Consider the following 27,257-nt stretch of genomic DNA (forward strand, 5'->3'; position numbering starts at 1 on the left):
ATGCAAAAAAAGTTCTGAAGTGATTGACACATGGAGCCACATACTTCCACCTCCCACTGAGAGAACCAACAGAGAAATTATTTGCAGAAGGTTACAGAAGAGCTAAAATATTATCCAAGCATTTTTTTCAGAAAAGTTAACTGAAAAGTGGAGGAAGGTTATTGAGTATTTGGTTAAAACGAAGAATACAAAAAGAATTGTTGAATTCCCATGGTGCTCTCAAAGTGAACTTTTACAATTACAGCACAAGGAATCCATGTGAAATTATCCTTGCGGCCTAACCAAAACAATGTTGAAATGTGAATGCCACAGAGTTATTGTTCTGGGTACATCTATGTTTTCTGTTATTACAGAATGGAAAAATGAAGGTCACTTGCATTGTCTCAAGAACATAAGTTCATAAATGTGGAATGTAACTTCTTACTCTTTATACTAAAATTGAAAATTATATGGCAGTGTATTCTTTTTTAAAAGTGCCTCCAACACAAAACATGGTGTTAACATTGCTGTTTAAATAATCTTATGTATATATATGCCTTCCACTGTGCCAAGATCAATATTTATTCCCTGACCAAGACTTGGCATCCATTCTTTCATTGATTCATAGATCTAAAGGCCAGAAAGGGCCATTAGGTCATCTAGTTCTAGTCTGATCTCCTGTATTGAGACCAATAATTTGTATGTTTGGCTAAAGTACATCATCTCTAACCTTCTCTTTCTTCTTGATGCTGCTTCTCTGGCTTTACCCCTTTTGCTTGTAGCAAAAAATAAACAACAACAACAATAACAAGGCATTACACTCTGACCATAAAGTTTTTATGGAAGCCGAAGTCATTGCACTCGAGGAAGCGTCTGCCATTAATAACTCGCCCCCTTGTATAAACACCTGCGTTACCTAACTGATGGTAAAGGTCATTCATTCAGTGTGGTATATTCCAGTTCTGGTCAGCTAATCAATGCAGAAGAGTCCATGGCATACTGGAGGGAACATGCCAGCCAGCTGCCAAATGCACCCCCAATTTCTTTGAACCCTGATATTAGGGCCGTGTGACAGGTATTGAAACCCCAGACTGGGCAACAAGGGGTTTAGAAGCTGCTTCTGGCTCAGCCAGGCCCAACCCACCACACCTGCAAGAGATGCACAGACTGGAAGAGCCATTAAAGGGGAGTAGAATGGCTCATTTGTGATCAGACCAGGGAAGAGAAAGGACCTCTACTTTGCAGCCCCCAAGAAAAGGGCTGAGGGATGGCAGGACTGCTTTCTCAACAACTGCCTGACGTGCTCCCCCTGAGAGAAAAGAGGACCTGCTTCTGTTATATCCAGAGAGGGAGGCATTTCCCCCTTTAACCTACTAGTTCATTTTATTTGTGATGAATCCCTTTGTTTTATTTATGGACTATCCCTGAAGGAGAGAGACTTGGCACTGACCTAGCTGGAGGTAGGGTGACCAGATGTCTCGATTTTATAGGGACAGTCCCGATTTTTGGGTCTTTTTCTTATATAGGTTTCTATTACCCCCCCCCACACACACACCACCTGTCCCGATTTTTCACACTTGCTGTCTGGTCACCCTAGCTGGAGGGCTAAGGCATGAGAGGCGGCAGCTGCTGCTCCAAGAGGGAGAGAGCTACCATCCTTCACAGCTACGCCCAGTGAGCTGACCCCCTTCATAGTCTCCCATGATAGACTGCGAACTTTGGGCAATAGTGGGGTAGTAGGCAGTGGCCTAGGGAGGGCAGCCTGAAGGCACTCCTGGTGTTGCCCTCACAGGGCCCTGGGCTGGAGGCTGATGGAGTGGGAGGGCAAACACTTCCCCACCAAAACTGCCCTCCCCCCCGACACATGTGGAGGGCCTAAGCGCTCACCACTAGGAAACGCTCTCCACAAGCAAAGGCCATCACAGGCTTCTACTAAGTTGACTCATTTTGCACAAAATGATCCTGGCAAATTCACTATCCATGAAATCCACAGAGCTGCAAAGAAGCATAAGGGAATTAAGGCAACAGGAATCTGTAGAATTCCTGCGGAACTGTAAAAAAGTGCTGGACCAGCTATTCTTTTGTGGCTGCAGACGTTGTTTGATTTCATCTGGAGAACAGAGTCGATCCTGTCTGGCTGGAAAAAAGGCCTTATTTTACCACTTTGCAAATGTAAAGGCAGCAAATGAGACTGTCATAACTATTGCAGCATTACTCTTCTATCTATCTTGGAGAAAGTTTTTGCTTCTGTCTTGTTGGCCCAAGCCGCTGATATCTTAAGGAGAAAGAGAAGACTACAACATGTTGGCTTCACTCCAGGTCATTCTACAATGGAATAAATGTTTACAGTGCACCAGCTTGTTGACAGGGAAGCGTTTTGACTGAAACTCACAGGCCTCCCTGACAAGTTCTATAGAATGACCAATCTTCTATACGATGACTCTCAAGCTGCATTCTTGTAAACAGGAAAAGAACCACCGGCTTCCAAATTCAGTCAAGCATTCAACAAGCATGCACTGCCACCCCAGAACTCTTCAATGCTGTCATAGACTATGTGCTTGACCAGACTCTAAGTAAATGGATTTTAGGCATATGCCTTGATAAGAAAGTTAACAACATTGATTTTGCTGACAACATAGTGCTAGTTGTCAAATCAATGGATGAGCTAACCGTGGCACTTATAGCCCTGGAAAGCTCAGTGGTAAAAGTCAGCCTGAAAATTAATTGGGGTAAAACCAAAATTCTTTCAGTCAGCAATTTCACACACATTGCAGGCTCTGGTATCTTGGTGAGTGACCACACAGTCAGTGATTTCACCGACCTCTTTTTTTTTTTTTAATAATATGGGCAGCACTGGGAAAGAAGTTGAAATCTGCACTGCAAAAGCATCATCAAGGACATCTTTTGTAACCCAAACACCTTGATTCATAGATTCCAAGACCAGGAGGGACACTGTGATCGTTGAGTCTGACCCCGGGTATAACACAGGCCATAGAACTTCCCCAGAACAATTGCTAGAGCATGTCTTATTAAAAATATCCAATAATGATAGAAAATACACAATGATCCTTGGTAAATTGTTCCAACAGTTAATTACCCTCACTGTCAAAAATTTACATCTTATTTCCAGTCTGAATTTATCTAGTTTCAACTTCCAGCCATTGGATCGTGTTATGGCTTTTTCTGCTAGACTAAAGAGCCCATTATTAAATATTTGTCCCCATGTAGATACTTATACACTATAACCAAGTCACTCCTTAACCTTCTCTTTGTTAAGCTAAACAGATTGAGCTCTTTTAGTCTATCACTATAAGGCAGTAGTGGGCAACCTGCAGCCCATCAGGGTAATCCGCTGACGTGCCGCAAGAGTTTGTTTACATTGACCATCTGCAGGCATGGCTGCCAGCAGTTCCCAGTGGCCGCGGTTCACTGTTCCCAGGCAATGGGAACTGTGGGAAGAACGGATATAATGGGGAGACCAATGGTCCATCTAGCATAGTATGCTGTCTTCTGACAGTGGCCAATGCCAGATGCTTCAAAGGGAATGAACAGAACAGGGAAATCATCCAGTGACCCTTCTCCAGTCATCCACTCCCAGCATCTGGCAGTCAGAGGTTTAGGGACACCGGGAGCATAGGGTTGCATCCCTGACAATCTTGGCTAATAGCCATTGATGGACCTTTCCTCCATGAACTTATCTAATTCTTTTTTGAATCCAGTTATAGTTTTGGCCTTCACAACATCCCCTGGCAACAAGTTCCACAGGTTCACTGTATGTTGTGTGAAGAAGTATTTCCTTTTGTTTGTTTTAAACCTACTGCTTATTAATTTCATTGAGTGACCCCTGGTTCTTGTGTTATGTGTAGCGTTAAATAATGCTTCCTTATTCACTTTCTCCACCCTACACATGATTTTACAGACCTCTATCATATTCCCCCCTTAGTCATCTCTTCTCCAAGCGGAACAGTCCCTCTCTTTTTAATTTCTCCTCATAAAGAAGTCATTTCTGTTACCCTTCTCTGTACTTTTCCATTTCTAATATATCTTTTTTGAGAGAGACCAGAACTGCACACAGTATTCAGTATAGTGGCATTATGATATTTACTGGCTTATTATCTATCCCTATCTAATCATTCTGAGAGGCTCTTCTCTGAACCCTCTCCAATTTATCAACATCCTTCTTGAACTGTGCATGCCAGAACTGGACACGGTATTCCAACAGTGGTCGCAACAGTGCCAAACACAGAGTAAAAAGAACCTCTCTACACTTACTCAAGATTCCCCCGTTTATGAATCCCAGGATTATATTAACTCTTTTGGCCACAGCATCACTTTGGCAGGTCATATTCAGCTGATTATCCACCACGACCCTCACATCTTTTTCAGAGTCACTGCTTCCCAGGACAGAGTCCCCCTCCTGTAAGGATGGCCTGCATTCTTCCTAAATTTACACATTTACATGTAGTTACTTTAAAACACATATTGTTCATTTGTGTCCATTTTACCAAAGCAGATCACTCAATCAATAACCTGTCTTCTTCATAATTTATCTCTCCTCCAATTTTTGTGTCATCTACAAACTTTATCAGTGATGAGTTTATGTTTTCTTCCAGGTAATTGACAAAAGCGTTAAATAGCAGTGCCAAGAACCGATCCCTCTGGGACCCCACTGGAAATACACCTGCTTGATGACTATTCCTCACTTACAACTACATTTTAAGCTGTCAGGACTGAGATCCCCACTTTGAACTTTAGGGTACAAATGTAGGGGCCTGCATAAAAACTTCTAAGCTTAATTACCAGCTTAGCTCTGGTTCGGCTGCCACCATTTTCAATGGATTTCCTCCCTGGGAAACCTTGAAAAACCTTCACCAAATCCCTGGTGAAAACAAATCCAACCCCTTGGATTTAAAACAAGGGGAAATTAACCATTCCCCTCCTTCCTCCCACCAACTCCTGGTGAATCAAGATCCAAAACCCCTTTGGATCTAAAACAAGGAAAAAATCAATCAGGTTCTTAAAAAGAAGGTTTTTAATTAAAGAAAAAGGTAAAAATCATCTCTGTAAAATCAGTATGGAAATCAACCTTACAGGGTAATCAAACTTAAAGAGCTCAGAGGACTCCCCTCTAGTCTCAGGTTCAAAGTACAGCAAACAAAGGTAAACACTCTAGTAAAAGGTACATTTACAAGTTGAGAAAACAAAGGAAAACTAACACGCCTTGCCTGGCTATTTACTTACAAGTTTGAAATAGGAGAGACTTGCTTAGAAAGATGTGGAGAACCTGGATTGATGTCTGGTCCCTCTCAGTCCCGGAGAACGAACACTCTCCCAAACAAAGAACACAAACAAAAGCCTTCCCCCCCCAAGATTTGAAAGTATCTTGTCCCCTTATTGGTCCTTTAGGTCAGATGCCAGCCAGGTACCTGAGCTTCTTAACCCTTTACAGGGAAAAGGATTTTGGAGTCTCTGGCCAGGAGGGATTTATAGTACTGTACACAGGACAGCTATTACCCTTCCCTTTATAGTTATGACACGCCCCCCAAATCACAGATAGTGTTGGATGTTCGGTTCCACACTGGCTGTGATTTCTTCCTGGAGTTCTAGGAGAAAACAGAGTTAATAAGACACATGTACCTTTAGACATACTACTGATTATATAAAAACTAACAATATGTTTCATTCCAAGAACAATTGTTAACCAGTTAACTCTGGGAAACTTTCCCGGGAAAGTGCATCAGCCACTTTGTTAGAAGCTCCCGAAATGTGTTGTATTTCAAAATCAAAATCTTGGAGAGCTAAACTCCACCGAAGAAGTTTTTTGTTATTTCCCTTGGCGGTATGAAGCCACTGTAGCGCAGCATGGTCTGTTTGTAGTTGGAAACGCCGTCCCCAAACATATGGGCGTAGCTTTTCCAGCGCGTACACAATGGCGTAGCATTCCTTTTCACTGATTGACCAATGGCTTTCCCTCTCAGACAGTTTCTTACTGAGAAACACGACAGGATGGAATTCTTGATCCGGTCCTTCCTGCATTAAAACTGCTCCCACGCCTCGCTCGGACGCATCTGTGGTTACTAGGAACGGTTTGTCAAAGTCTGGGGCCCTTAGCACAGGGTCAGACATGAGTGTTGCCTTAAGCTGGTTAAAGGCCTTTTGACACTCATCAGTCCACTGAACTGCATTTGGCTGTTTCTTTCTGGTTAGGTCTGTCAGCGGGGCAGCGATTTGGCTGTAGTGGGGTACAAATCGCCTATAATATCCAGCCAACCCTAAGAAGGATTGGACCTGTTTCTTAGACTTTGGAACTGGCCACTTTTGGATAGCATCCACTTTGGCCTGTAGGGGATTTATAGTTCCTTGACCCACCTGGTGCCCCAGGTAAGTCACTCTGTTTTGGCCTATTTGACACTTTTTAGCCTTAACAGTTAGTCCTGCCTGCTGGATGCGCTCGAAAACTTTTTCCAGGTGCTCCATGTGCTCTGCCCATGAATCAGAAAAAATGGCCACATCATCGAGGTAGGCAACTGCAGATTCTCCCAATCCCGCTAGGAGACCATCTACAAGTCTTTGGAAGGTGGCGGGTGCATTTCGCAACCCGAAAGGGAGTACATTGAATTCATACACCCCTGCCTGGGTGACGAAGGCTGACCTTTCCTTAGCGGGTTCATCTAGTGGTACTTGCCAGTACCCCTTGGTTAAGTCTAAAGTAGAGATGAATTGGGCATGACCCAATTTCTCCAATAGCTCATCTGTGCGTGGCATTGGATAGTTGTCAGGACGAGTTACAGCATTTAGCTTACGGTAGTCCACGCAAAAGCGTATTTCCCCATCTGGTTTGGGAACTAGAACCACTGGAGATGCCCATGCACTCTTAGAGGGGCGGATTATACCCATCTGTAGCATGTCCTGGATCTCCCTTTGTATAGCCGTTTTGGCATGAGGTGACTCCCGGTAGGGTGGGGTTCTAATAGGGTGAGCATTACCTGTGTCAATGGAGTGGTATGCCCGTTCGGTCCATCCTGGAGTGGCTGAGAAAATTGGTGCAAAGCTTGTGCACAGCTCCTTGATCTGCTGTCGCTGCAGACGTCCAAGGGTCGTGGAGAGGTTCACCTCTTCCACGCCACCATCCTTTTTTCCTTCATAGTAGACACCTTCAGGCCACTCCGCATCATCTGTTTCCTGGGCTGTAAACTGGCAAACGTTTAATTCTCTGGAATAAAAGGGCTTAAGAGAATTAACATGGTATACCTTAGGCTTTATGTTGGAGGTGGGGGAGGCTATGAGATAGTTAACAGCTCCTAGGCGCTCCTGGACCGTGAATGGTCCTTCCCACGACGCTTCCATTTTATGGGCCTGGAGCGCCTTTAAGACCATGACTTGGTCTCCTACTTTGAAGGACCGTTCTCTGGAATGTTTATCATACCAGGCCTTTTGCTCTTCCTGAGCATCCTTTAGGTTTTCTTTAGCAAGGGCCAAAGAATGTCGGAGGGTGTTTTGTAGGTTGCTTACAAAGTCTAGAATGTTTGTTCCTGGAGAAGGCGTAAACCCCTCCCATTGCTGCTTCACCAACTGTAATGGCCCCTTAACCTCACGGCCATACACAAGTTCAAATGGTGAAAACCCTAAACTGGGATGTGGTACAGCCCTGTAGGCAAAAAGCAACTGCTGCAACACGAGGTCCCAATCATTGGAGTGTTCATTTACAAATTTACGTATCATGGCCCCCAAAGTTCCATTAAACCTCTCCACCAGGCCATTGGTTTCATGGTGGTAAGGGGTGGCAACCAAGTGATTCACCCCATGAGCTTCCCACAGGCTTTCCATGGTTCCTGCCAGGAAGTTAGTTCCCGAATCTGTAAGGATGTCGGAGGGCCAACCTACCCTGGCAAAAATGTCTGTTAATGCCTGGCACACACTTTTAGCCCTGGTGTTGCTTAAGGGTACTGCTTCCGGCCATCGGGTAGCAAAATCCATGAAAGTCAGTACGTACTGCTTTCCTCTGGGTGTCTTCTTTGGGAAAGGACCCAGAATATCCACAGCTACGCGCTGAAATGGGACCTCAATTATGGGTAGTGGCTGGAGAGGGGCTTTAACCTGGTCTTGGGGTTTTCCCACTCGTTGGCACACCTCACAAGACCGGACATAATTAGCAACGTCCTTGCCCATTCCCTCCCAGTGGAAGGACTTCCCCAACCGGTCTTTGGTTCTGTTCACCCCAGAATGGCCACTGGGATGATCATGGGCTAAGCTCAAGAGCTTTACCCGATACTTAGTGGGAACTACCAACTGCCTTTGAGGATGCCAGTCTTCCTGGTGCCCACCAGAAAGAGTCTCCTTGTATAAAAGTCCTTGTTCTACAACAAACCGGGGTCGGTTAGAAGAGCTGAGAGGCGGTGGGGTGCTCCGCGCCGCCGCCCAAGCTTTCTGAAGGCTGTCATCTGCTTCCTGCTTGGCCTGGAACTGTTCCCTTGATGCTGGAGACATCAGTTCCTCCTTGGACTGTGGACTGGGGCTTGGTCCCTCTGGAAGCGATGCAGGTGCTGGGGCTGTTTCCATTGACTGTGAACCGCTGTCCGCTGGAGCACTATGTGGTAACTCAGGCTCTGGCTGAGCCTCTTGGGTAGGGTTATCTGCTGCTTCTGCCAATTCAGGCTCGCTGGTGCCCTCTGGCGTTGGAGTTGTAGACGGGTTTGCAAGCGCTGGACTCAGGGCTGGCAATGGTTCTGGTGCTGGTTGCGTTGCCAGTTCCGGTTCTGGGACTGGCTTTGGCTGGGTCTCTGGGATTGGATCCACTACGGCTGTTGCAGTCGTTGGCAGGGGATCCAGTTCCACCACCTTTGTCTGGGTCTCCGGTAACACAGACGGGGCCCTGGTGGACGGCTCAGGAACAGGGATGGGGGTGAAAGCTTGCTTAGCCTGGCTGCGGGTGACTATTCCCACCCTCTTGGCTACCTTCACATGGTTGGCCAAGTCTTCTCCCAGCAGCATGGGAATGGGATAATTGTCATAGACTGCAAAAGTCCACATTCCTGACCAGCCCTTGTACTGGACATGCAACGTGGCTGTAGGCAAGGTTACAGATTGTGACACGAAGGGTTGAATTGTCACTGTAGCCTCTGGGTTGATGAGTTTGGGGTCCACTAGGGATTGGTGGATAGTTGACACTTGAGCCCCAGTGTCCCTCCAAGCGGTAACCTTCTTTCCGCCCACTCTCAAGGTTTCCCTTCGCTCCGAGGGTATGAGAGAGGCATCTGGGTTTGGGGATCTTTGGTGTGATTGGGGTGTAATGAACTGTAATCGGTTGGGGTTCTTGGGGCAGTGAGCCTTTATATGTCCCAGTTCATTACATTTAAAACATCGCCCTGCTAAGGTATCACTGGGACGATGTTGGTTGGTGGATACTGCTGTGGTGGGGTGAGAAGGCGTCTGGTGTTTCCCTTGGGATGTGGGTGGGGCCTTGGGTTGTCCCCGGTGGTAAGGTTTTGTTTCGGCTTGCCCCTTCTGATATTCGCTCCAACTGCTACTAGTTTTTTTCTTTTCTGCCACCTCCACCCATTGGGCTCCAATCTCCCCCGCCTCAGTTACAGTTTTGGGCTTCCTATCTAGGATGTACCTTTCTATTTCCTCAGGAACACCCTCTAAAAACTGCTCCATTTTTACTAGGGAAAGCAGATCTTCCAGAGATTTAACATTTGCTCCTGATACCCAGGCATCACAATTTTTGTCAATGTGGTAGGCATGACTGGTAAATGCCACATCCGGTTTCCACTTTAGGGCTCTGAACCGCCGACGGGCATGCTCGGGTGTTAGCCCCATTCTGAGTCTGGCCTTGTTTTTAAAAAGTTCATAACTGTTCATGTGTTCCTTAGGCATTTCAGCCGCCACCTCTGCTAAGGGTCCACTGAGCTGCGGCCTCAGCTCTACCATGTACTGGTCTGCAGTGATGCTGTATCCAAGGCAGGCCCTTTCAAAATTTTCTAAGAAGGCCTCAGTATCATCGCCTGCCTTGTAGATGGGGAATTTTCTGGGATGGGAAGTGGTACCTGGAGGGGGGTTGTTAGCATTGGCTGGTGCATCCTGCTTAGCCTTTGCTACTTCCAGTTCATGCTTCCTTTCTTTTTCTCTCTCCTCCATCTCTTTTTCTTTCAGCTCCATAGTTCTCTTGTGAGCCTCCTCTTTGGCTTTTTCCAGCTCCATCTCTCTTTCATGGGCCTCCTTTTTGGCTTTTTCTTCTCTTTCTTTTAGCTCCATCTCTCTCCTGTGGGCCTCCTCTTTGGCTTTCTCCTCTCTGTCTCTCAGCTCTATCTCTCTCTTGTGGGCCTCCTCTTTGGCTTTTTCTTCTTTGGTAGTCATTTTCCTGTTTTCTTGTGCTGGGTCACCCCCTTTGCAGTTGACAAACTGGGAAGCTCTCAGCTCTGGCTGCTGCAGAGTTAACAGTAACTTTCTAACTAGCTACTCCCGAGGATGTAAAAAGAAAAAAAAAACAATTCAGCTTGTAAATACCTTTTACCAGTCATTTGCTAATTGAACCCTTCTCTTAACAAAGGACCTGTAAAAAAAACTTAACACCTCTGCCTTCAGGCAAGGAGAGATAAGATATGCATCTATCTACTTCCAGCTCGGCTTTCCAAGCAGCTAGAAGGAAAAAAAAAATCTCACTGGCTTTTGGGTTTAAAATGATCCCACCGCTATTCACCATGTCAGGACTGAGATCCCCACTTTGAACTTTAGGGTACAAATGTAGGGGCCTGCATAAAAACTTCTAAGCTTAATTACCAGCTTAGCTCTGGTTCGGCTGCCACCATTTTCAATGGATTTCCTCCCTGGGAAACCTTGAAAAACCTTCACCAAATCCCTGGTGAAAACAAATCCAACCCCTTGGATTTAAAACAAGGGGAAATTAACCATTCCCCTCCTTCCTCCCACCAACTCCTGGTGAATCAAGATCCAAAACCCCTTTGGATCTAAAACAAGGAAAAAATCAATCAGGTTCTTAAAAAGAAGGTTTTTAATTAAAGAAAAAGGTAAAAATCATCTCTGTAAAATCAGTATGGAAATCAACCTTACAGGGTAATCAAACTTAAAGAGCTCAGAGGACTCCCCTCTAGTCTCAGGTTCAAAGTACAGCAAACAAAGGTAAACACTCTAGTAAAAGGTACATTTACAAGTTGAGAAAACAAAGGAAAACTAACACGCCTTGCCTGGCTATTTACTTACAAGTTTGAAATAGGAGAGACTTGCTTAGAAAGATGTGGAGAACCTGGATTGATGTCTGGTCCCTCTCAGTCCCGGAGAACGAACACTCTCCCAAACAAAGAACACAAACAAAAGCCTTCCCCCCCCAAGATTTGAAAGTATCTTGTCCCCTTATTGGTCCTTTAGGTCAGATGCCAGCCAGGTACCTGAGCTTCTTAACCCTTTACAGGGAAAAGGATTTTGGAGTCTCTGGCCAGGAGGGATTTATAGTACTGTACACAGGACAGCTATTACCCTTCCCTTTATAGTTATGACATAAGCGTTATCAGTTAGCCAGTTTTTAATCCATTTAATGTGCACCATTTGAATTTTATACTATTCTAGTTTTTTAATCAAAATGTTATGTGGTACCAAGTCAAACACTGTCAGAAAATCATAGAAGATTAGGCTTGAAAGAGACCACAGGAGGTCATCTAGTCCAACCCCCTGCTCAAAGCAGGACCAACCCCAACTAAATCATCCCTGCCAAGGCTTTGTCAAGCTGGGCCTTAAAAACTATTAAGGATGGAGATTCCACCACCTCCCTAGGTAACCCATTCCAGTGCTTCACCACCGTCCTAGTGAAACAGTTTTTCCTAATATTCAACCTAGACCTCCCCCACTACAACTTGAGATCATTACTCCTTGTTCTGTCCTTTGCCACCACTGAGAACAGCCTAGCTCCATCCTCTTAGGAATCCCCCTTCAGGTAGTTGAAGGCTGCTATCAAATCCCCCCCTCACTCTACTGTTTTGCAGAATAAATAAGCCCAGTTCTCTCAGCCTCTCCTCGTAAGTCATGCAATATGTTTTGTCTTCTCATAATTTCTGTTTCTGGGTCAAGCTATCGTATTTTCCAATCCCATATCTTTTTGGTTGATTTATTTCTTTATCTCCATAATATATTAAAAATACCCAATGTTTGTTTTTTTCTGTTGCTTCTGACAAATTTTAATAAAAATAAAAAGAGACCAACAAATAATGAATTTTGAACTCTGACATTGGGTAAGCCAGTGATGAACTGTAGTTTCTGCTTCTGATAGTTGCTCTGTTCCTTACCTTGCCCTCCCAATCATCACTACCCCATATGTCTAGTCAAATCAAATGTATTATTATCATTCCTTAGCCACATGCCATAGCACATATAAGATAAATACACCCCAACTATCTGTGTCATTCATTTGTTGCATCTTGTTCCACATGAAGTTCCGAGGCACACACTGTCTTCTTTGTAATTGGTATGCACAGTACCTAGCACAATGGGCCCCTGATCCTAGGCGCAGTTTCCTAGGCACTTCCTTAATATAAATAAATAGTAGCTTTGAAGCCTGACAAGTTTGGAATTCATAATTTCTGTCTTTGAGATTACCACATGCTTAATAATATAACTTTCGCCCCATCATTGGGAACTACAGCTTAACGAACCAGACTCTATGGTGCCTGAGCTGCAGTCTCTAGTGTACAATTGTGATGGAGTGTACCAGGCCCTTTGAGGCCCCCTGCTGAAGGCCTCACGGTCTGACCACACCACATCCCAGAAAAGGAGACGTGAAAGTGGGTCTTCTCAGCCTATCTAGAAAGGCTGCAGGGAAGCAGCTCATCAGAGTGCAGCAGACCCAGTTAAAAGGAGATGCTGGTTCTGAGCAGATTAGTTGCTGGCTGGGACCAGAAGGGTGATGAGGATTTGGAAGGCTGTGAAATTCTCCAGGCGAGGAGGCCTTGGAGAGACCCTGCTCAAGCAGGGAACAGACAGAGAACTTCATCCCTAAGGTAAGGGGCTATATGGAAAGTGGCCCAGGGAATAGCAACAGCAACTACAGTATTAAAGGAAGCAGCATAGGTTGCTATTTATAATGTCCCTGGGTAAGGACCCAGAGTAGTGGGCAGGCCTGGGTCCCCCTGCTGCCCACTGGCAGAGTTGCCAAAGCCCTGAGAAGGGGACAAGTTTCATTTAGAAGCCCAAGTTAAGGGCAGGACTTTAAGAGTCTCCAGGGACGAAGCCCTGGGGCACTGCTCTATAACAGGGCAGGGATGGGCTTAAAGCTAGCCCAGAAGGGGCTGAGAACTGAGCCCAGAGACAGGGCTGCAGACATTACCAAGGGCACAGCGACAGGCCCTGTTTGTTCATTCATGTGTTTGACTGTGTGACTTAGCCAGAGGGATGAGCCACTGAAGACCCACTTGATGACGGCAACAGCTGACAGGGAGCCCCTTGAACAGAGAGCGTGCAGGTTTGCACCCAGATCATAAGAGGCGCTCACAAGAGGTGAGTGTGCACTGTTATACTAATGATTTCAGTATGACTCAAGAATCAAGTCCACTACCTGTAAAGAAATACTACTTTGCTTCTGACACAGGCATAAGCACACATTTCACAATGGTCACTATTTAGGACCACATTCTGCTGCCCTCCCTTAAGTTGAATTAGTACCCTTCCTCCACAAATAGTCTCACTGAAGTCAATGGGGTTACTCACAATGTCAGGTACTACTCATGAATAAGAATGGAAGAATCATTCCCTTACAATAGTCTAGGTAATTGCATAAAGAGACAAAACGATTTAGGTGAGACTTGGGAACAAGGGAAGTTTATGCCAGTGCTCCTTTCATGTTATATAAAGGAAAGATGTATGAGACTTTTAAAACCCTAGTGGACTAAGGTTATGAGCCAAACCAAGTGGAATTATCTCTATATGCTTTAAATTATTCTGCTTATAAATATCTTCAGGAGAACAGTACAATAAAAATTCAAATTAGGCATAATTTTTCTGTGTGAAGAGAAAGTCTGCACTTAACATGGGTAATTTACAGCAGATATCTTGTAAATCTCTCACAGCACTCTCCAACTTCAGGGTAGCATTATAAGCGTATTTCTAAGCAGTTTGAAGTCTAACCCATGGGCAAGACTGCTTATCTGCAAAGCCACCTGCATGTTGTAATTTAAACTAATATGCTGAAAAAGAAAGAGTTGTATAAACGGGGAAATATTGTAAAAGGCTTTTCCCTAATGCTATTTACAAAAGCTATTTTTAAACTTTCCACCTCACAACCTCCCTGACTCTCCCCTACCCTACCGATCCTTCCTTTTCCATCTTCATAAGAGACCTGACCGTTTCCCAGACACCTACAACAACTTCCATCCCCAAAAGTGCTCCTCCACACGACCGGTTTCCTGCTATTTGGCGCCTCAAAATCTGCTCTCCGCACATGGCTCTGACCCAACCCTCCTCCCAACCAGGAGCGCCGCCAGCTTTTTTGCCGCCCTAGGCAGCGGAAGGTCCCGCCCCCGAAATACCGCTGACGACCAGGGCGGCCAAAGATCCGGCCGCCACGGTCGCCACCCCCCCAAATGTTAGTGCCCTAGGCAACCGCCTACGTCATCTAATGGGTTGCGCCAGCCCTGCTCCCAACTGCCAGTTCCAGACCCATTCATAGAGTTGGGAACTGGTGACAGTGATGCAGGGATTGGGAAAGTTTTCTAGCATCATGGAAGTGGGCCAGGTGAAAGCAATATTACTATAATCAGTACAATAGAGGATTGGGGACAGCAGTACCTGTAGGCTAACGTTTTAAGTGGGGCACTGCAATATACCTTAACTGCACATGTGTTCACTGATTAACAACACCTATGAAAGTTCCGTAAGTCCTCTGTATGAGCTGTTAGACTTTGTGTCAACATGATTCTCCTTTTGCTGTTTTGGAACGTGCACAATTTCACCCTTCATTTACACATACTTGGGGGGGACAGGGACAAAAGCCCCATCTACACCTAAAACATAGGTCCACCGAGCTACATTGTTCAGTGCTGTGAAAAATGTCACCCCTTGGGCGATGTAGTTAGGTCGACCTAACCGCCACTGTAGATGCTACCACCTTCTCAGAGAGGTGGATTACCTAAATTGATGGGGAAACCCCTACTGTTGACGTAGGAAGCATCTACACTACAGCAGCATACCTGCAGCACCATTGCTGCACCGCTGTAGGGTAGACATACCCTCAGATTTTTCAGTAGTAGAATCACTATTGCCTAGCACAGGAGTTCTCAAACTTTTGCTTTCAGAGGCCCCCCCCCCCCCCACACACACACATGTTATAAAAGCTCCGTGGCCCACCTGTGCCACAACTGTTTTTCTGCATATCCAGTAGATTAAAAGTCATGGCCAGCATTAGGGGGTAGCAATCTGAGCAATTGCCTGGGGCCCCACACCACATCGGGCCCCGTGAAGCTAAGTTGCTCAGCTCCAGGAGACGGGGCTCGGGCTTCAGCTTTCTGCCATGGGCCCCTAATGCTGACATCAGCCCTGCTCTCTAGTTTATTTTGGCGAATGCCTTGAAACCTGGTCACACTCCGCCCCCCCCCCCCCCTGCCCCCAGGAGAGCCACGGACCCCCTGGTTGAAAACCTCTGGCCTAGAAGGGTGCTGAGAGCTGCTTGAAGATGTATCTCACACCTTCCTACATCTTTAAAGCACCACTCCACAGATATTTGACAGGTGCAATAATCAGGTATTGAGCCTGCTATATAGTACTATAAAAACATTAAGGAAAAAGAGTTTGTTTTTATCTCACGAGATCTAGGGTGAAATCCTGAGGTCAACCAGAATTTTACCACTGACTTAAATGGAACCAGGATTTCACCTCCAAAGTTTGTTTGTTTAAATGACACATCAAAAATTACAGAGGACACACACAATCTGATCATAAAAAAAATTAATTATACCAAGCACAAAATTACAAAAAAAATTAAAACACCTATTTTCCTCTACTTCTGCAACATAAGCATTGCCAAATGAGAAGGAAAGGGGCTGTGTGGTATTAGAGAAATTATATATATCCTATATAAATTCATTTTTGACTCTAGACTTTGTAGGCCAAATTTCAATATGGGCCATATTTTTAGGGCTCAATACTACCCCCCCCCCGAAACAGGTTTAACAATGGAAATATAGACAGATTCTTAATTACAGTATAGTGTTAGTAGCCACCATAATTACGGGTACATCGACACCACAAAAAAAACACCAATGGCAGAGAGTCTCAGTGTTCGGGCTAACTGACTCGGGCTCATGCAATGGGGCTCAAAATAGCAGTATAGACATTCCCACTTGGGCTGGAGTTCAGGCTCTGAAACTCACTGAGAGGGGAGGGTTTCAGAGCCCAGGCTCCAGCCCGAGTGGAAACATCAACACTGCTTTTTTGAGCCCTGTGAGCCTTAGTCAGATGATCCAGGCTTTGAGACTCACTGCCATCAGTTTTGTTTTGTGTTTTTTGCAGTGTACATGTAGCCTAACAATGTTCTGTAGAAAATATAACAAGCTCAAAATTAGAGCAACTGTACTGCATGCTGTTGTAATTTAAAAAAGGGGGAGGGAAGTTGCTTGGGGGCGGGGAGTAGGGTTACCATATTTCAGCAAGCAAAAAAGAGGATGAGAGGAGCCCTGCCCTAGTCCCGCCCCTGTCCTATCCTAGCCCCGTCCCTGCCCCTTCCACTCCCTCCCACTTCCCGCCACCCTCAGAACCCCCAACCCTCCCCCCGCTCCTTGTCCCCTGACTGCCCCCTCCTGGGACCCCTGCCCCTAACTGCCCCCCAGGACTCCACCCCCTACCTAAGCCTCCCTGCCTCTTGTCCCCTGACTGCCCCCTCCTGAGACCCCATCGTAACTGACCCTCTAGGACCCTACCCCCTACCTGTACCCTGACTGCCCCAACCCTTATGCACACCCCCACCCCCACACAGACCCCTGGGACTCCCACGCCCCATCCAACCACTCCCCATCCCCTGACAGCCCCCCCAGAACTCCCGACCCATCTAAACCCCTCTGCGCCCTGTCCTCTGACTGCTCCGATCCCTCTCCCCACCCCTGCCAGCCCCACCCCCAGAACTCCCAACCCCCTCACCACTCCTTGTCCCCTGACTGCCCCCTCCTGGGACCCCTGCTCCTAACTGCCCTCCAGAACCCCACCCCCTATCTAAGCCTCCTTGTTCCTTGTCCCCTAACTGCCCCCTCCTAAGACCCCCCCCACCCTAACTGCCCCCCAGGACCCTACCCCCTACCTGTACCCTGACTGCCCAAAACCTTATCCACACCCCGTCCCAGAAAGCCCCCCCCGAACTCCCGACCCCCCCCCCGTCTCTTGACTGCCCCCTCCAGCACCTCCCTGCCCCTTCTCCAATCCCCTGACCCCCTTACCCTGCCGCTCGTCCCGGCACGCTGGGCAGCAGGGGAGTAGGAGCGGGAGAGGGGCTCCAGACTGCCGGAGGCGATCATAGAATCATAGAATATCAGGGTTGGAAGGGACCTCAAGAGGTCATCTAGTCCAACCCCCTACTCAAAGCAGGACCAATTCCCAACTAAATCATCCCAGCCAGGGCTTTGTCAAGCCGGGCCTTAAAAACCTCCAAGGAAGGAGACTCCACCACCTCCCTAGTTAACCCATTCCAGTGCTTCACCACCCTCCTAGTGAAATAGTGTTTCCTAATACCCAAACTGGACCTCTCCCACTGCAACTTGAGACCATTGCTCCTTGTTCTGTCATCTGCCACCACTGAGAACAGCCGAGCTCCATCCTCTTTGGAACCCCCCTTCAGGTAGTTGAAGGCTGCTATCAAATCCCCCCTCATTCTTCTCTTCTGGAGACTAAACAATCCCAGTTCCCTCAGCCTCTCCTCATAAGTCATGTGCTCCAGACCCCTAATCATTTTTGTTGCCCTCCGCTGGACTCTTTCCAATTTTTCCACATCCTTCTTGTAGTGTGGGGCCCAAAACTGGACACAGTACTCCAGATGAGGCCTCACCAATGTCGAATAAAGGGGAACGATCACGTTCCTCGATCTGCTGGCAATGCCCCTACTTATACAGCCCAAAATGCCGTTAGACTTCTTGGCAACAAGAGCACACTGTTGACTCATATCCAGCTTCTCGTCCACTGTGACCCCTAGGTCCTTTTCTGCAGAACTGCTACCTAGCCATTCGGTCCCTAGTCTGTAGCAGTGCATGGGATTCTTCCGTCCTAAGTGCAGGACTCTGCACTTGTCCTTGTTGAACCTCATCAGGTTTTTTTTGGCCCAATCCTCTAATTTGTCTAGGTCCCTCAGTATCCGATCCCTACCCTCTAGTGTATCTACCACGCCTCCTAGTTTAGTGTCATCTGCAAACTTGCTGAGAGTGCAGTCCACACCATCCTCCACACGATCTGCGAATGCAGGGAGGGAGTGATCTCTGCTGCAGGGGAAGCGGAGGAGGGGCTCTCTCTGGCTGTCGGAGCCCCATGTAAATGGCACCATCCGGCCGGCTGCCCTGTTAGGCGCGCGCGCTCTGCATGGGGGGTGGGGGAAAGTCCGGACATTTACAAATTCCCCCCGGATGCTATTTTTAGCTCAAAAAGCCGGACATGTCTGGGGGAATCCGGACGAATGGTAACCCTAGCAGGGAGTGCATGTGCCATTTTATTTTGTTTTTAAAGAAAGCAGAGTCTTTGTTAAGAATTTGGACCAAATTCAGCATGGGCATGATCAGGAGTAACTTGCACTGAAGTTGGTGGGAGCCATGCCTATTTATACCATGGCTGCTTTTGGCCCTTTGTATTGAAAACACAATGCAACAATTTCAGGTAGGATGGCCAGACTCCAATGTTCCATGAAGTAATGGGTGTTAGGTTAACATTTACACCAGTATTTCACTTAGATTTCTAAATATTACAGAGCAGCTTATACAAAGTACATTTGTGAGACATGTTTTAAGTTATTTTGGGAAATAAGAATTGATAAAATGGACGCACGACAAATTAGAGCTAAAGCCACTCACTAAACTAGAGTATCTCCTGAAGCATGGATAGTCCATTTTGCCACCGCAGTTATTCCCACTTACCTTCACTGCATTGAAGCAGAAAGCATACAGTACAATCACAACTACAAAGCTTCGAGAAATACTGTAGAGGGCAGATATCAATCCAGTAGCAGCTGAAATACAGACATCAAAAGTTTGTTACTTTCTAGATGAAACAAGCTGCAACCAAAAGAAAAACAAAAAAGGATTCGCTCAACCAGAATTTAATTAATAGAAATCTTGTATCATAGTGTTATTCTCTTTCTTTGTATAAAGAAAGCCTTCAATATTTTGATCAGTTAAACAAGTTCCTCAAGAGATTAAGGGTGAAATTCTGGCCTCACTAAATCAATGGGAGTTTTGCCATTGACGTTAGCGGGACCAGGATTTCACCCTAAAGGTCTATTATTTTTTATATTTTATATTTATATGCCCTGCCAAAATGTTGCCGCCTATCCTTTTTTCATTTTTGAAGAGGAGGAAAGGAAGGATGCTGCTTTAAAATGCGTTAACCCTTATACTGCTGAATTCCATTGCAGCATTCCTCCGAAACAAAAAACAAAATGGGGGGGGAAAAAAAAAAAGTCAGCATATTTGGTAGCACTCTCACCAGGTGAAATTCTGGCTCCATGGAAGTCGGAGCAAAACTTCCCTTGACTTTGATGGGGTCGGGGTTTTACCCAACATGTTTTGCCCTCAGATCTGCTACATTATTCAAGAGTCAAGAAGTTAAAGAAAAGCTACCCCAGATGCATATGGTAGTTTTAGCCATATGATTTTTTTTTCTTATTTGAGCTGGGGGAAAGGGGGAATTACGAAATAGTCCCTTTCTCTTTTTGGGCTTATCCATACTGTACTTGAAATGATGACAGAAATCACCATGCTTCTAACATGTTTTCCCTCATATGGAAAAGGATTTAAGTTTTACCAAGGATCATGTTACACAAGCTAAAAACATTTCTATGGGAGTGGTTCATAGTCTAACACACAGTTTAAGTACTGCTGTTCTCAGAAAAAATCCTCGTCCATATGCAAGAAATCATGTGTAACTGCGTGACTGCATTAAGGCAAACTAGGCGGTTGCCTAGGGCGCCAAGATTTGGGGGCACCAAAAAGCGGTGCCCCCAATTTTTTTTTACAGCATTCCTGGGCTGGGCTGCCGGCGGCGCGCTGACACGTGTGGCTCAGACTCCCTCCCCCAGCGCAGTGGCCACTCTACTTCTCCCACCTCCCAGGCTTGCGGCGCCAATCAGCTGTTTGGCACCGCAAGCCTGGGAGGGGAGCAGAATTAGAGCAGGGGTGGCATGCTCGGGGAGGAGGTGGAGCAGAGGTGAGCTGGGGTGGGGAGCTGTCACACGGCTCCCCGGGCTGGGGGGGTGGGGAGCTGCCACGGGGTGGGGGGGTGCCTCAGGGTGGGGTGGGGTGGAGCTGCCGCAGGGCTCCCTACCCCAGCTCATCTCCGCTACGCCCCCTCCCCGAGCATGCCATCGCTGCTCCACTTCTCCCGCCTCCCAGGCTTGCGGCACCAATCAGCTGTTTGGCGCCGCAAGCCTGGGAGGGGAGGAGAATTAGAGCGGGGGCGGCGTGCTCGGGGATGAGGCGGAGCAGAGGTGAGCTAGGGTGGGGAGCTGCCACACGGGGGGGGTGGGGGTGGGCGCATCAGGGCGGGGGGGTTGGGGAGCTGCTGCAGGGCTGGGGGGGGGGCGCAAGGTGGAAATTTCGCCTAGGGCACGAAACTTCCTTGCACCGGCCCCGGCCCTGCATGGCTGTCACTAGCACTGTTTCAATTGTAGTGTGAATGAGGCCTCAAAATGTGCAGTACAACCCAGCTTAATTTATGGCTGTGGGCATGAACAGATGAGCTCAGGCTACAATAAACTACTTACCAGAACCACCAAAAAGCAACATGTCTATTTGTTCCAAGAGATATATACAAAAGGTGTTGATTTGAGGGAAAAGGCCAAGAAGAGAAATTGCAGGGAAGCAATACAAAAACACTGAAATTAAAACAAGATGTATGTTAGCACATATTTGAATGTCACAATAACTGAACATATTTGTATGAAAAACAGAGAGAAGTTGCCTCAAACTGAGATAAGTTACTTTTCCATTATATTTTAATGCTTTCTGCATAGATTTTGATGTTAGGAACAATGGTTACATTTTGCTGGCATTTAATTATTTAAATTTATTTATATTTAATGTTTCTCTAAAAGCAATAATAGGTAGCGCTAGCTATGAAGAATTCATACAAACCTATTTATCCTCCAAAGCATTTTATCAACATTATTTCTCACAACCGCCTGAGGTAAATATTATTTCCTGTTTTACAGATATATAAACTAATACACAAAGAGTTAAAGTTCAGTTCTACTTTGAAAAGTGACCGGGGGAAAATGGCATAATGTAGTCTCCATTTACCATTTCTCAACCACTTTTAAGATCAATTCTGTTCAATTTAAAAGTAAAAAATATTTTTTTCCTTAACTTGAGGGCTCTGCAAACTCAACCTGGAATTACTGAGCTCTGGATAATACATGCATCATCATCAATAAAGATTCTGTAACTGGAAGTTAGTTACCAGTTCTGCTGATGATGTGTGAGCCAGAATAGAATCCAGCTCACTCTCTCATAGCTGCCTTGACTCTGCAGAATGGCCAGAATTAAAAACCAGAAACTTATTTAAATAGTAAAAAAAAATATTCAAAGGCAAGCTGATCTATTGAGTAAGAAGGTGCCATTTATACATAGCCACTTTTCAGAGCGGTCCCTCACTTTAAGTGACTTTCCCATGGTCAAAGGAAGCAGGATTAGTACTCAGGGTCTGTGCTTCCTGTCTTGTGTTCTGATCACATCACTGCTGTCTCTGTGGGCTCAATCCTGCAAGGTACAGCGCATGCTGGCCATGATCTAGCAAAGCATTTAAGCACATGCTTAACTTTAAGCAGATGAACAGTCTCACTAACTTCAACGGGACTATTCATATGGTTAAATTTAATCACATGCTTAAACACTGTGCTGGATCCTAGCCTGAATTCTCAGCACCTTGCGCGATCAAGCCCTGTGTAAGCAACACCACTGGGATGGGTGAAGATAATCAGTGATGCGGGAAGCTGAAGCCAGACATATTCAGGTGGCATAGTAAATTTAGAGAAGCAAGAAATGAAATATTCAGAGTGCTGCAGAACAAACAAAATGAGGGGGAAAGAAACAAGATAGAAATAACAGTATGTTAAAAAAAATGAGATAAGCAGATTCTGAAGAAGAGATTTTCTTGGTAAGACCTGGGGAAATAAAAGGAGAGGGTATGGCAAAAGAGCAGCGCATGAATTGCTGCCAACACGAGTCAAATTGAAACTGCATCATAAGGAACTAAGGAAAATATGATCTGTAGTCCATGTTAAAAAGGAGAGGGGCAACGCACGGCAGATTACAGTTTTAGTCAAAGAAAAACCAATCTGATAGTTATGTTAACAAGGCCATTGGGAGACTGTGAAAAATTGTGTTGCAAATTGCATGGATTGTTTGCCCCATTTCTTACAGAAAAATGTTCTGCTGTTCCTGGCAATTTTCCCTGTGAACAAGCATATATTTATTAGTTATACATGCTGGGCTGTCTGCATTTTTTTCTCATTTGTCCTGATAATACTTAAATCCAACAAACTGCTGACGTTTCTCTTATTTCCATACTGACTTTTAAAACAAAACCAAACATTACCAATGATATTTGTTTTCTTTGCTATATTCCAATTATCCCATTTTACTTACAGTCCTTCTTGATAATATATCTTGCTGGGTTAAAATAATGTAGCAATATGCTCTGTTAGAGCTGACTGCATATATTAATGCTTCTTCACCTATCATATTATCCTACAAGTATCTAGTTTCATAACTCCTGCTGAAGAATTCAAACACAGAAGAGATAGGACAAGCTCAGGGGTCAGACGCAAAAAAAGTATAAAAACAACGAGGAGTCTGGTGGCACCTTAAAGACTAACCATACAGACTAACATGGCTACCCCTCTGAGAAAAAGTATAAGTGCTTTAGGGTTGGTGTGACACAGCTCAATGAACTGAACACCTATGCTGGTATTTATAATGTGCCCATCACCGTGGTATCCTAGCACTAACAAAAATTGCATATACATAAAAGCATGCAGAAATATCATGTTCTCCATCTCTTGCTTGTAAATGCCATTGAGAGGGCTTATAACAGACGTGTGCAAACTACGGCTCGTGGGCCACATCCGGCCCGCGAGACCCTCCTGCCCGGCCCCTGAGCTCCCAGCCAGGGAGCCTAGTACCCAGCCCCTCCCCCGCTGTTCCCCTTCCCCTGCAGCCATTCTGCCGCGCAAGCCGCACTCTGGCCCGCTGCTCCTGCTGGTCAGCGTGGGGAGTGCAGCTGGCTCTGGCCAGGCGGCTGCGAGCTCCTGCTGCTGGTAAGGGGTGGGGAGCGGTGGGGTTGGGTAAGGGAGTGGAGGGTTCTGGGGGGCAGTCAGGAAGGAGGGGGCGGTTGGATGGGGTGGAGGTTCTGTGGGGGCGATCAAAGGATGGGGAACAGGGAGGGTTGGGAGTGGGAGTCCCGGGGAGCCTGTCAGGGGGTGGGGATGTGGATAGAGGTTGGGAGGGCAGTCAGGGAACAGGGGGGGTTGGATGGGTTGGAAGTTCTGAGGGGGGCTGTCAGGGGGTGGAAAGTGATAGGGGGCAGGGGGCAGGCTGTTTGGGGAGGCACAGCCTTCCCTACCCGGCCCTCCATACAGTTGTGCAACCCCGATGTGGGCCTCGGGCCAAAAAGTTTGCCCCCGCCAGCTTACAACATTTGCTACCTTTACTTCTCTCCTCTCTCCTTTTTCTAGTCATGCCAAGCTATTCTTGGATTGGTATTGAGGAAAAGCAATGGTAAAGATGTCAAACTACCTAGAGTTATCTGGATCCCTCCATTTGATCACAGAGATTTTTGGTCCCCCAGACCAAACATTTCAAGATCACTTGAAATTCAGTGATTACAAGGAGGGTTTTGCAGAAGCCCAGCACTGATAAGAGAAAGAGATCCTCGCTGTGAGGCAAGGGGACCACTTTATAGCTAGCTTGATATTACTAGTTTGAAGGCTAAATGATTTCTCTAACTATTGTGACCCAAGAACAGCCTGGATGGGGGCGGGGGAGTAATTAATAGGACAGGAAATAGAACTCACTGCCAATGTGTCAGAGGCGAGTGTGTGAATGAAGGGGTGTGAGTATGAGAGAGGGGGTGAGGGAGGCTGGCTGTCAAGAGCAATCTTGCCATCTCACTCCCTCTTTGATGCTCCCTGGAGTAATCCTAAAACATGTTAATCTTATCCTGTGTCAGAGAGTAGCCTGGGAAAGGGATGTTTCAAAGGCCCTTGCCTTTAAGAGGACTGGATATAGGAATTTTCTGGTTTCTCCTAGGAAGAGCAGACCATTAAGAAAGGCTAGTTACACAATTAAAGTTGAATTATGAATCCCAGAGGGGGCTGGAATACAATGCATTCTTAAAAGTACCTAGCACCTTCTTGTTTAAGTAGTAATGCGTGTTTGCACATGCAACACCTCCAGCTCCGAGAGCTGGAACACTGCTATTTTCACATGAAGTTTGGAGGCTCCCTCCAATACAGTAATAGAAGGTGGGGTTTTCATATGCATTTTGATTTAAAATACCATGGTAACCAGTGGCAATTTTGGTGCAAGTATTTTTGTTTGTAATTGGTTAAAATAAAGCATGTGGTTTTATCAAGAGCTAGTATTTAAAGGCTAGTAATCCAAATACCTGGCCTGTTTGCAGGAACTGAGAGCTAATTAGCTTTATTCTAGAATAGAGGGTAGGAGGGGGGATTCCTTTGGATGAGGAATAATCTTTTCTTACAAAGGGAGCTGAAGAGAACATTCAGAAAGGCGTCCCCCTACCTCCCACAGAAGCTCAGTTATTGCTAGAGGTAACAGACATAGATAAAAGATGATCTGCTATAAGAACATCAGAATGGCCATACTGGGTCAGACCAACAGTCCATCTAGCCCAGCATCCTGTCTTCTGGCAGTGGCCAATGCCAGGTGCTTCAAAAGTAATGAACAGAACAGGGCAATCATCAAGTGATCCATCCCCTGTCATCCACTCCCAGCATCTGGCAGTCTGAGGCCTAGGGACACCCAGACCATAGGGTTGCATCCTTGACCATCTTGGCTAATAGCCATTGATGGACCTATCCTCCATGAATTTATCTAATTCTTTTTTAAATCCAGTTATAGTTTTGGCCTTCACAACGTCCCCTAGCAACAAGTTCCATAGGTTGACTGTACGTAGTGTGGAGAAGTACTTCCTTTTGTGTGTTTTAAACTTGTTGCCTGATAATTTCATTGGGTGACCCCCCTGGTTCTTGTGTCATGAAAAGAAGTAAATAACACTTCCGATTATTCACTTTCTCCACACCAGTCATGAATTTAAAGACCTCTATCATATCACCCCATAGTCGTCTCTTTTCCAAGCTGAACAATCCCAGTTTTTTTACTCTCTCCTCATACGGAAGCTGTTCCATACCCCTTATCATTTTTTGTTGGCTTTCTCTGTATCTTTTCCATTTCTAATATATCTTTTTTGAGATGGGGTGACCAGACTTGCATACAGTATTCCATGTGTGGGCATACCATGGATTTATATAGAGGCATTATGATATTTACTATCTTCTCAACTATCCCTTTCCTAATGGTTCCTAACATTGTTAGCTTTTTTGACTGCTGCTGCACATTGAGCGGATGTTTTTAGAGAACTCTCCATAATCACTCCAAGATCCCTTTCTTGAGTGCTAATAGCTAATTAACTCCCCATCACTTTGTATGTATAGTTGAGATTATTTTCCAATATGCATAATTTTGTATTTATCAATGGTGAATTTCATCTGCCATTTTGTTGCCCAGTCACATAGTGCTGTGAGATCCCTTTGTAACTCTTCGCAGTCTGCTTTGGACTTTACTATCTTGAGTAACTTTGTATCATCTGCAAACTTTGCCACCTCACTGTTTAACCCTTTTTCCAGACCATTTATGTATATGTTGAACAGCTTTGATCCCAATGCAGATCCCTGGGTGACACTGCTATCTACCTTTCTCTATTCTGAAAACTGACTTTTTATTCCTGCCCTTTGTTTCCTGTCTTGTAATCAATTTCAGATCCATGAAATGTCATTCCCTCTTATCCCATCATTGCTTAGTTTGCTTAAGAGCCTTTGGTGGGAGACCTTGTCAAAGGCTTTCTGAAAGTCCAAGTACACTATATCCACTGGATCATCCATGTCCACATGTTTGTGACCCCCTCAAAGAATTCTAATAGATTGGTGAGACATGATTTCCCCTTTACAGAGCCTTGTTGACTCTTCCAAAACAAATCATGTTCATCTAGGTCTGATATTTCTGTTATTCACTATAGTTTCAACCAATTTTCCTGGTACTGAAGTTAGGCTTCCTGGTCTGTAATTGCCAGGATCACCTTTTAAAAAAATTGGCATCACATTAGCTATCCTCCAGTCATCTGGTACAGAAACTGATTTAAGTGATAGGTTACATTGCAGTTAGTAGTTCTGCAATTTCACATTTGAGTTCCTTCAGAACTCTTAGGTAAATACCATCTGTTTCTGGTGATTTACTACTATTTTATTTATCAGTTTGTTCCAAAATCTCTTCTATTGAAAACTCAATTTGGTACAGTTCCTCAGGACTGGTCACCTAAAAAGAATGGCTCAGGTGTAGGAATCTCCCTCACATCTTCTGCAGTGACGACAGATGCAAAGAATTCATTTAGTTTCTCTGCAATGGCCTTGTCTTCCTTGAGTGCTCCTTTATCTCCTGGATCATCCAGTGGCCCCACTGACTGTTTCCTGCTTCTGATGTACTTTAAAAAAAAGCTGTTAGTTTTTGCTTATTGCTCTTCAAATTCTTTTAATATATGGAGATATACCTATCTCATAGAACTGGAAGGGACCTTGAAAGGTCATCGAGTCCAGCCCCCTGCCTTCACTAGCAGGACCAAGTACTGATTTTTGCCCCAGATCCCTAAGTGGCCCCCTCAAGGATTGAACTCACAACCCTGCGTTTAGCAGGCCAATGCTCGAACCACTGAGCTATCCCTCCCTCGGCCTGCCTAATTACACTTGACTTGCCAGAGTTTATGCTCTTTTCTATTTTCCTCAGTAGGATTTGACTTCCAAT

At 45.6% G+C, this 27,257-nt stretch overlaps 1 protein-coding gene across 4 annotated transcripts in view; it reads right to left on the minus strand.

Moving 5' to 3' along the window:
* PCNX2 (pecanex 2) overlaps positions 1-27,257 on the minus strand; it is a 247,386-nt gene that overhangs the window by 147,141 nt on the left and 72,988 nt on the right. For all 4 annotated transcript variants that reach the window (XM_065589023.1, XM_065589022.1, XM_065589025.1 and 1 more), the window contains exons 14-15: positions 20,927-21,037; positions 19,083-19,174 (exon numbers count right to left, since the gene is read on the minus strand). In XM_065589023.1, coding sequence (XP_065445095.1) covers positions 19,083-19,174; positions 20,927-21,037 — 203 coding nt within the window. The remainder of the gene's footprint in view (positions 1-19,082; positions 19,175-20,926; positions 21,038-27,257) is intronic.

This window comes from Chrysemys picta, chromosome 3 (genome assembly GCF_011386835.1).
Source record: "Chrysemys picta bellii isolate R12L10 chromosome 3, ASM1138683v2, whole genome shotgun sequence".
NCBI lineage: Eukaryota > Metazoa > Chordata > Testudines > Emydidae > Chrysemys > Chrysemys picta.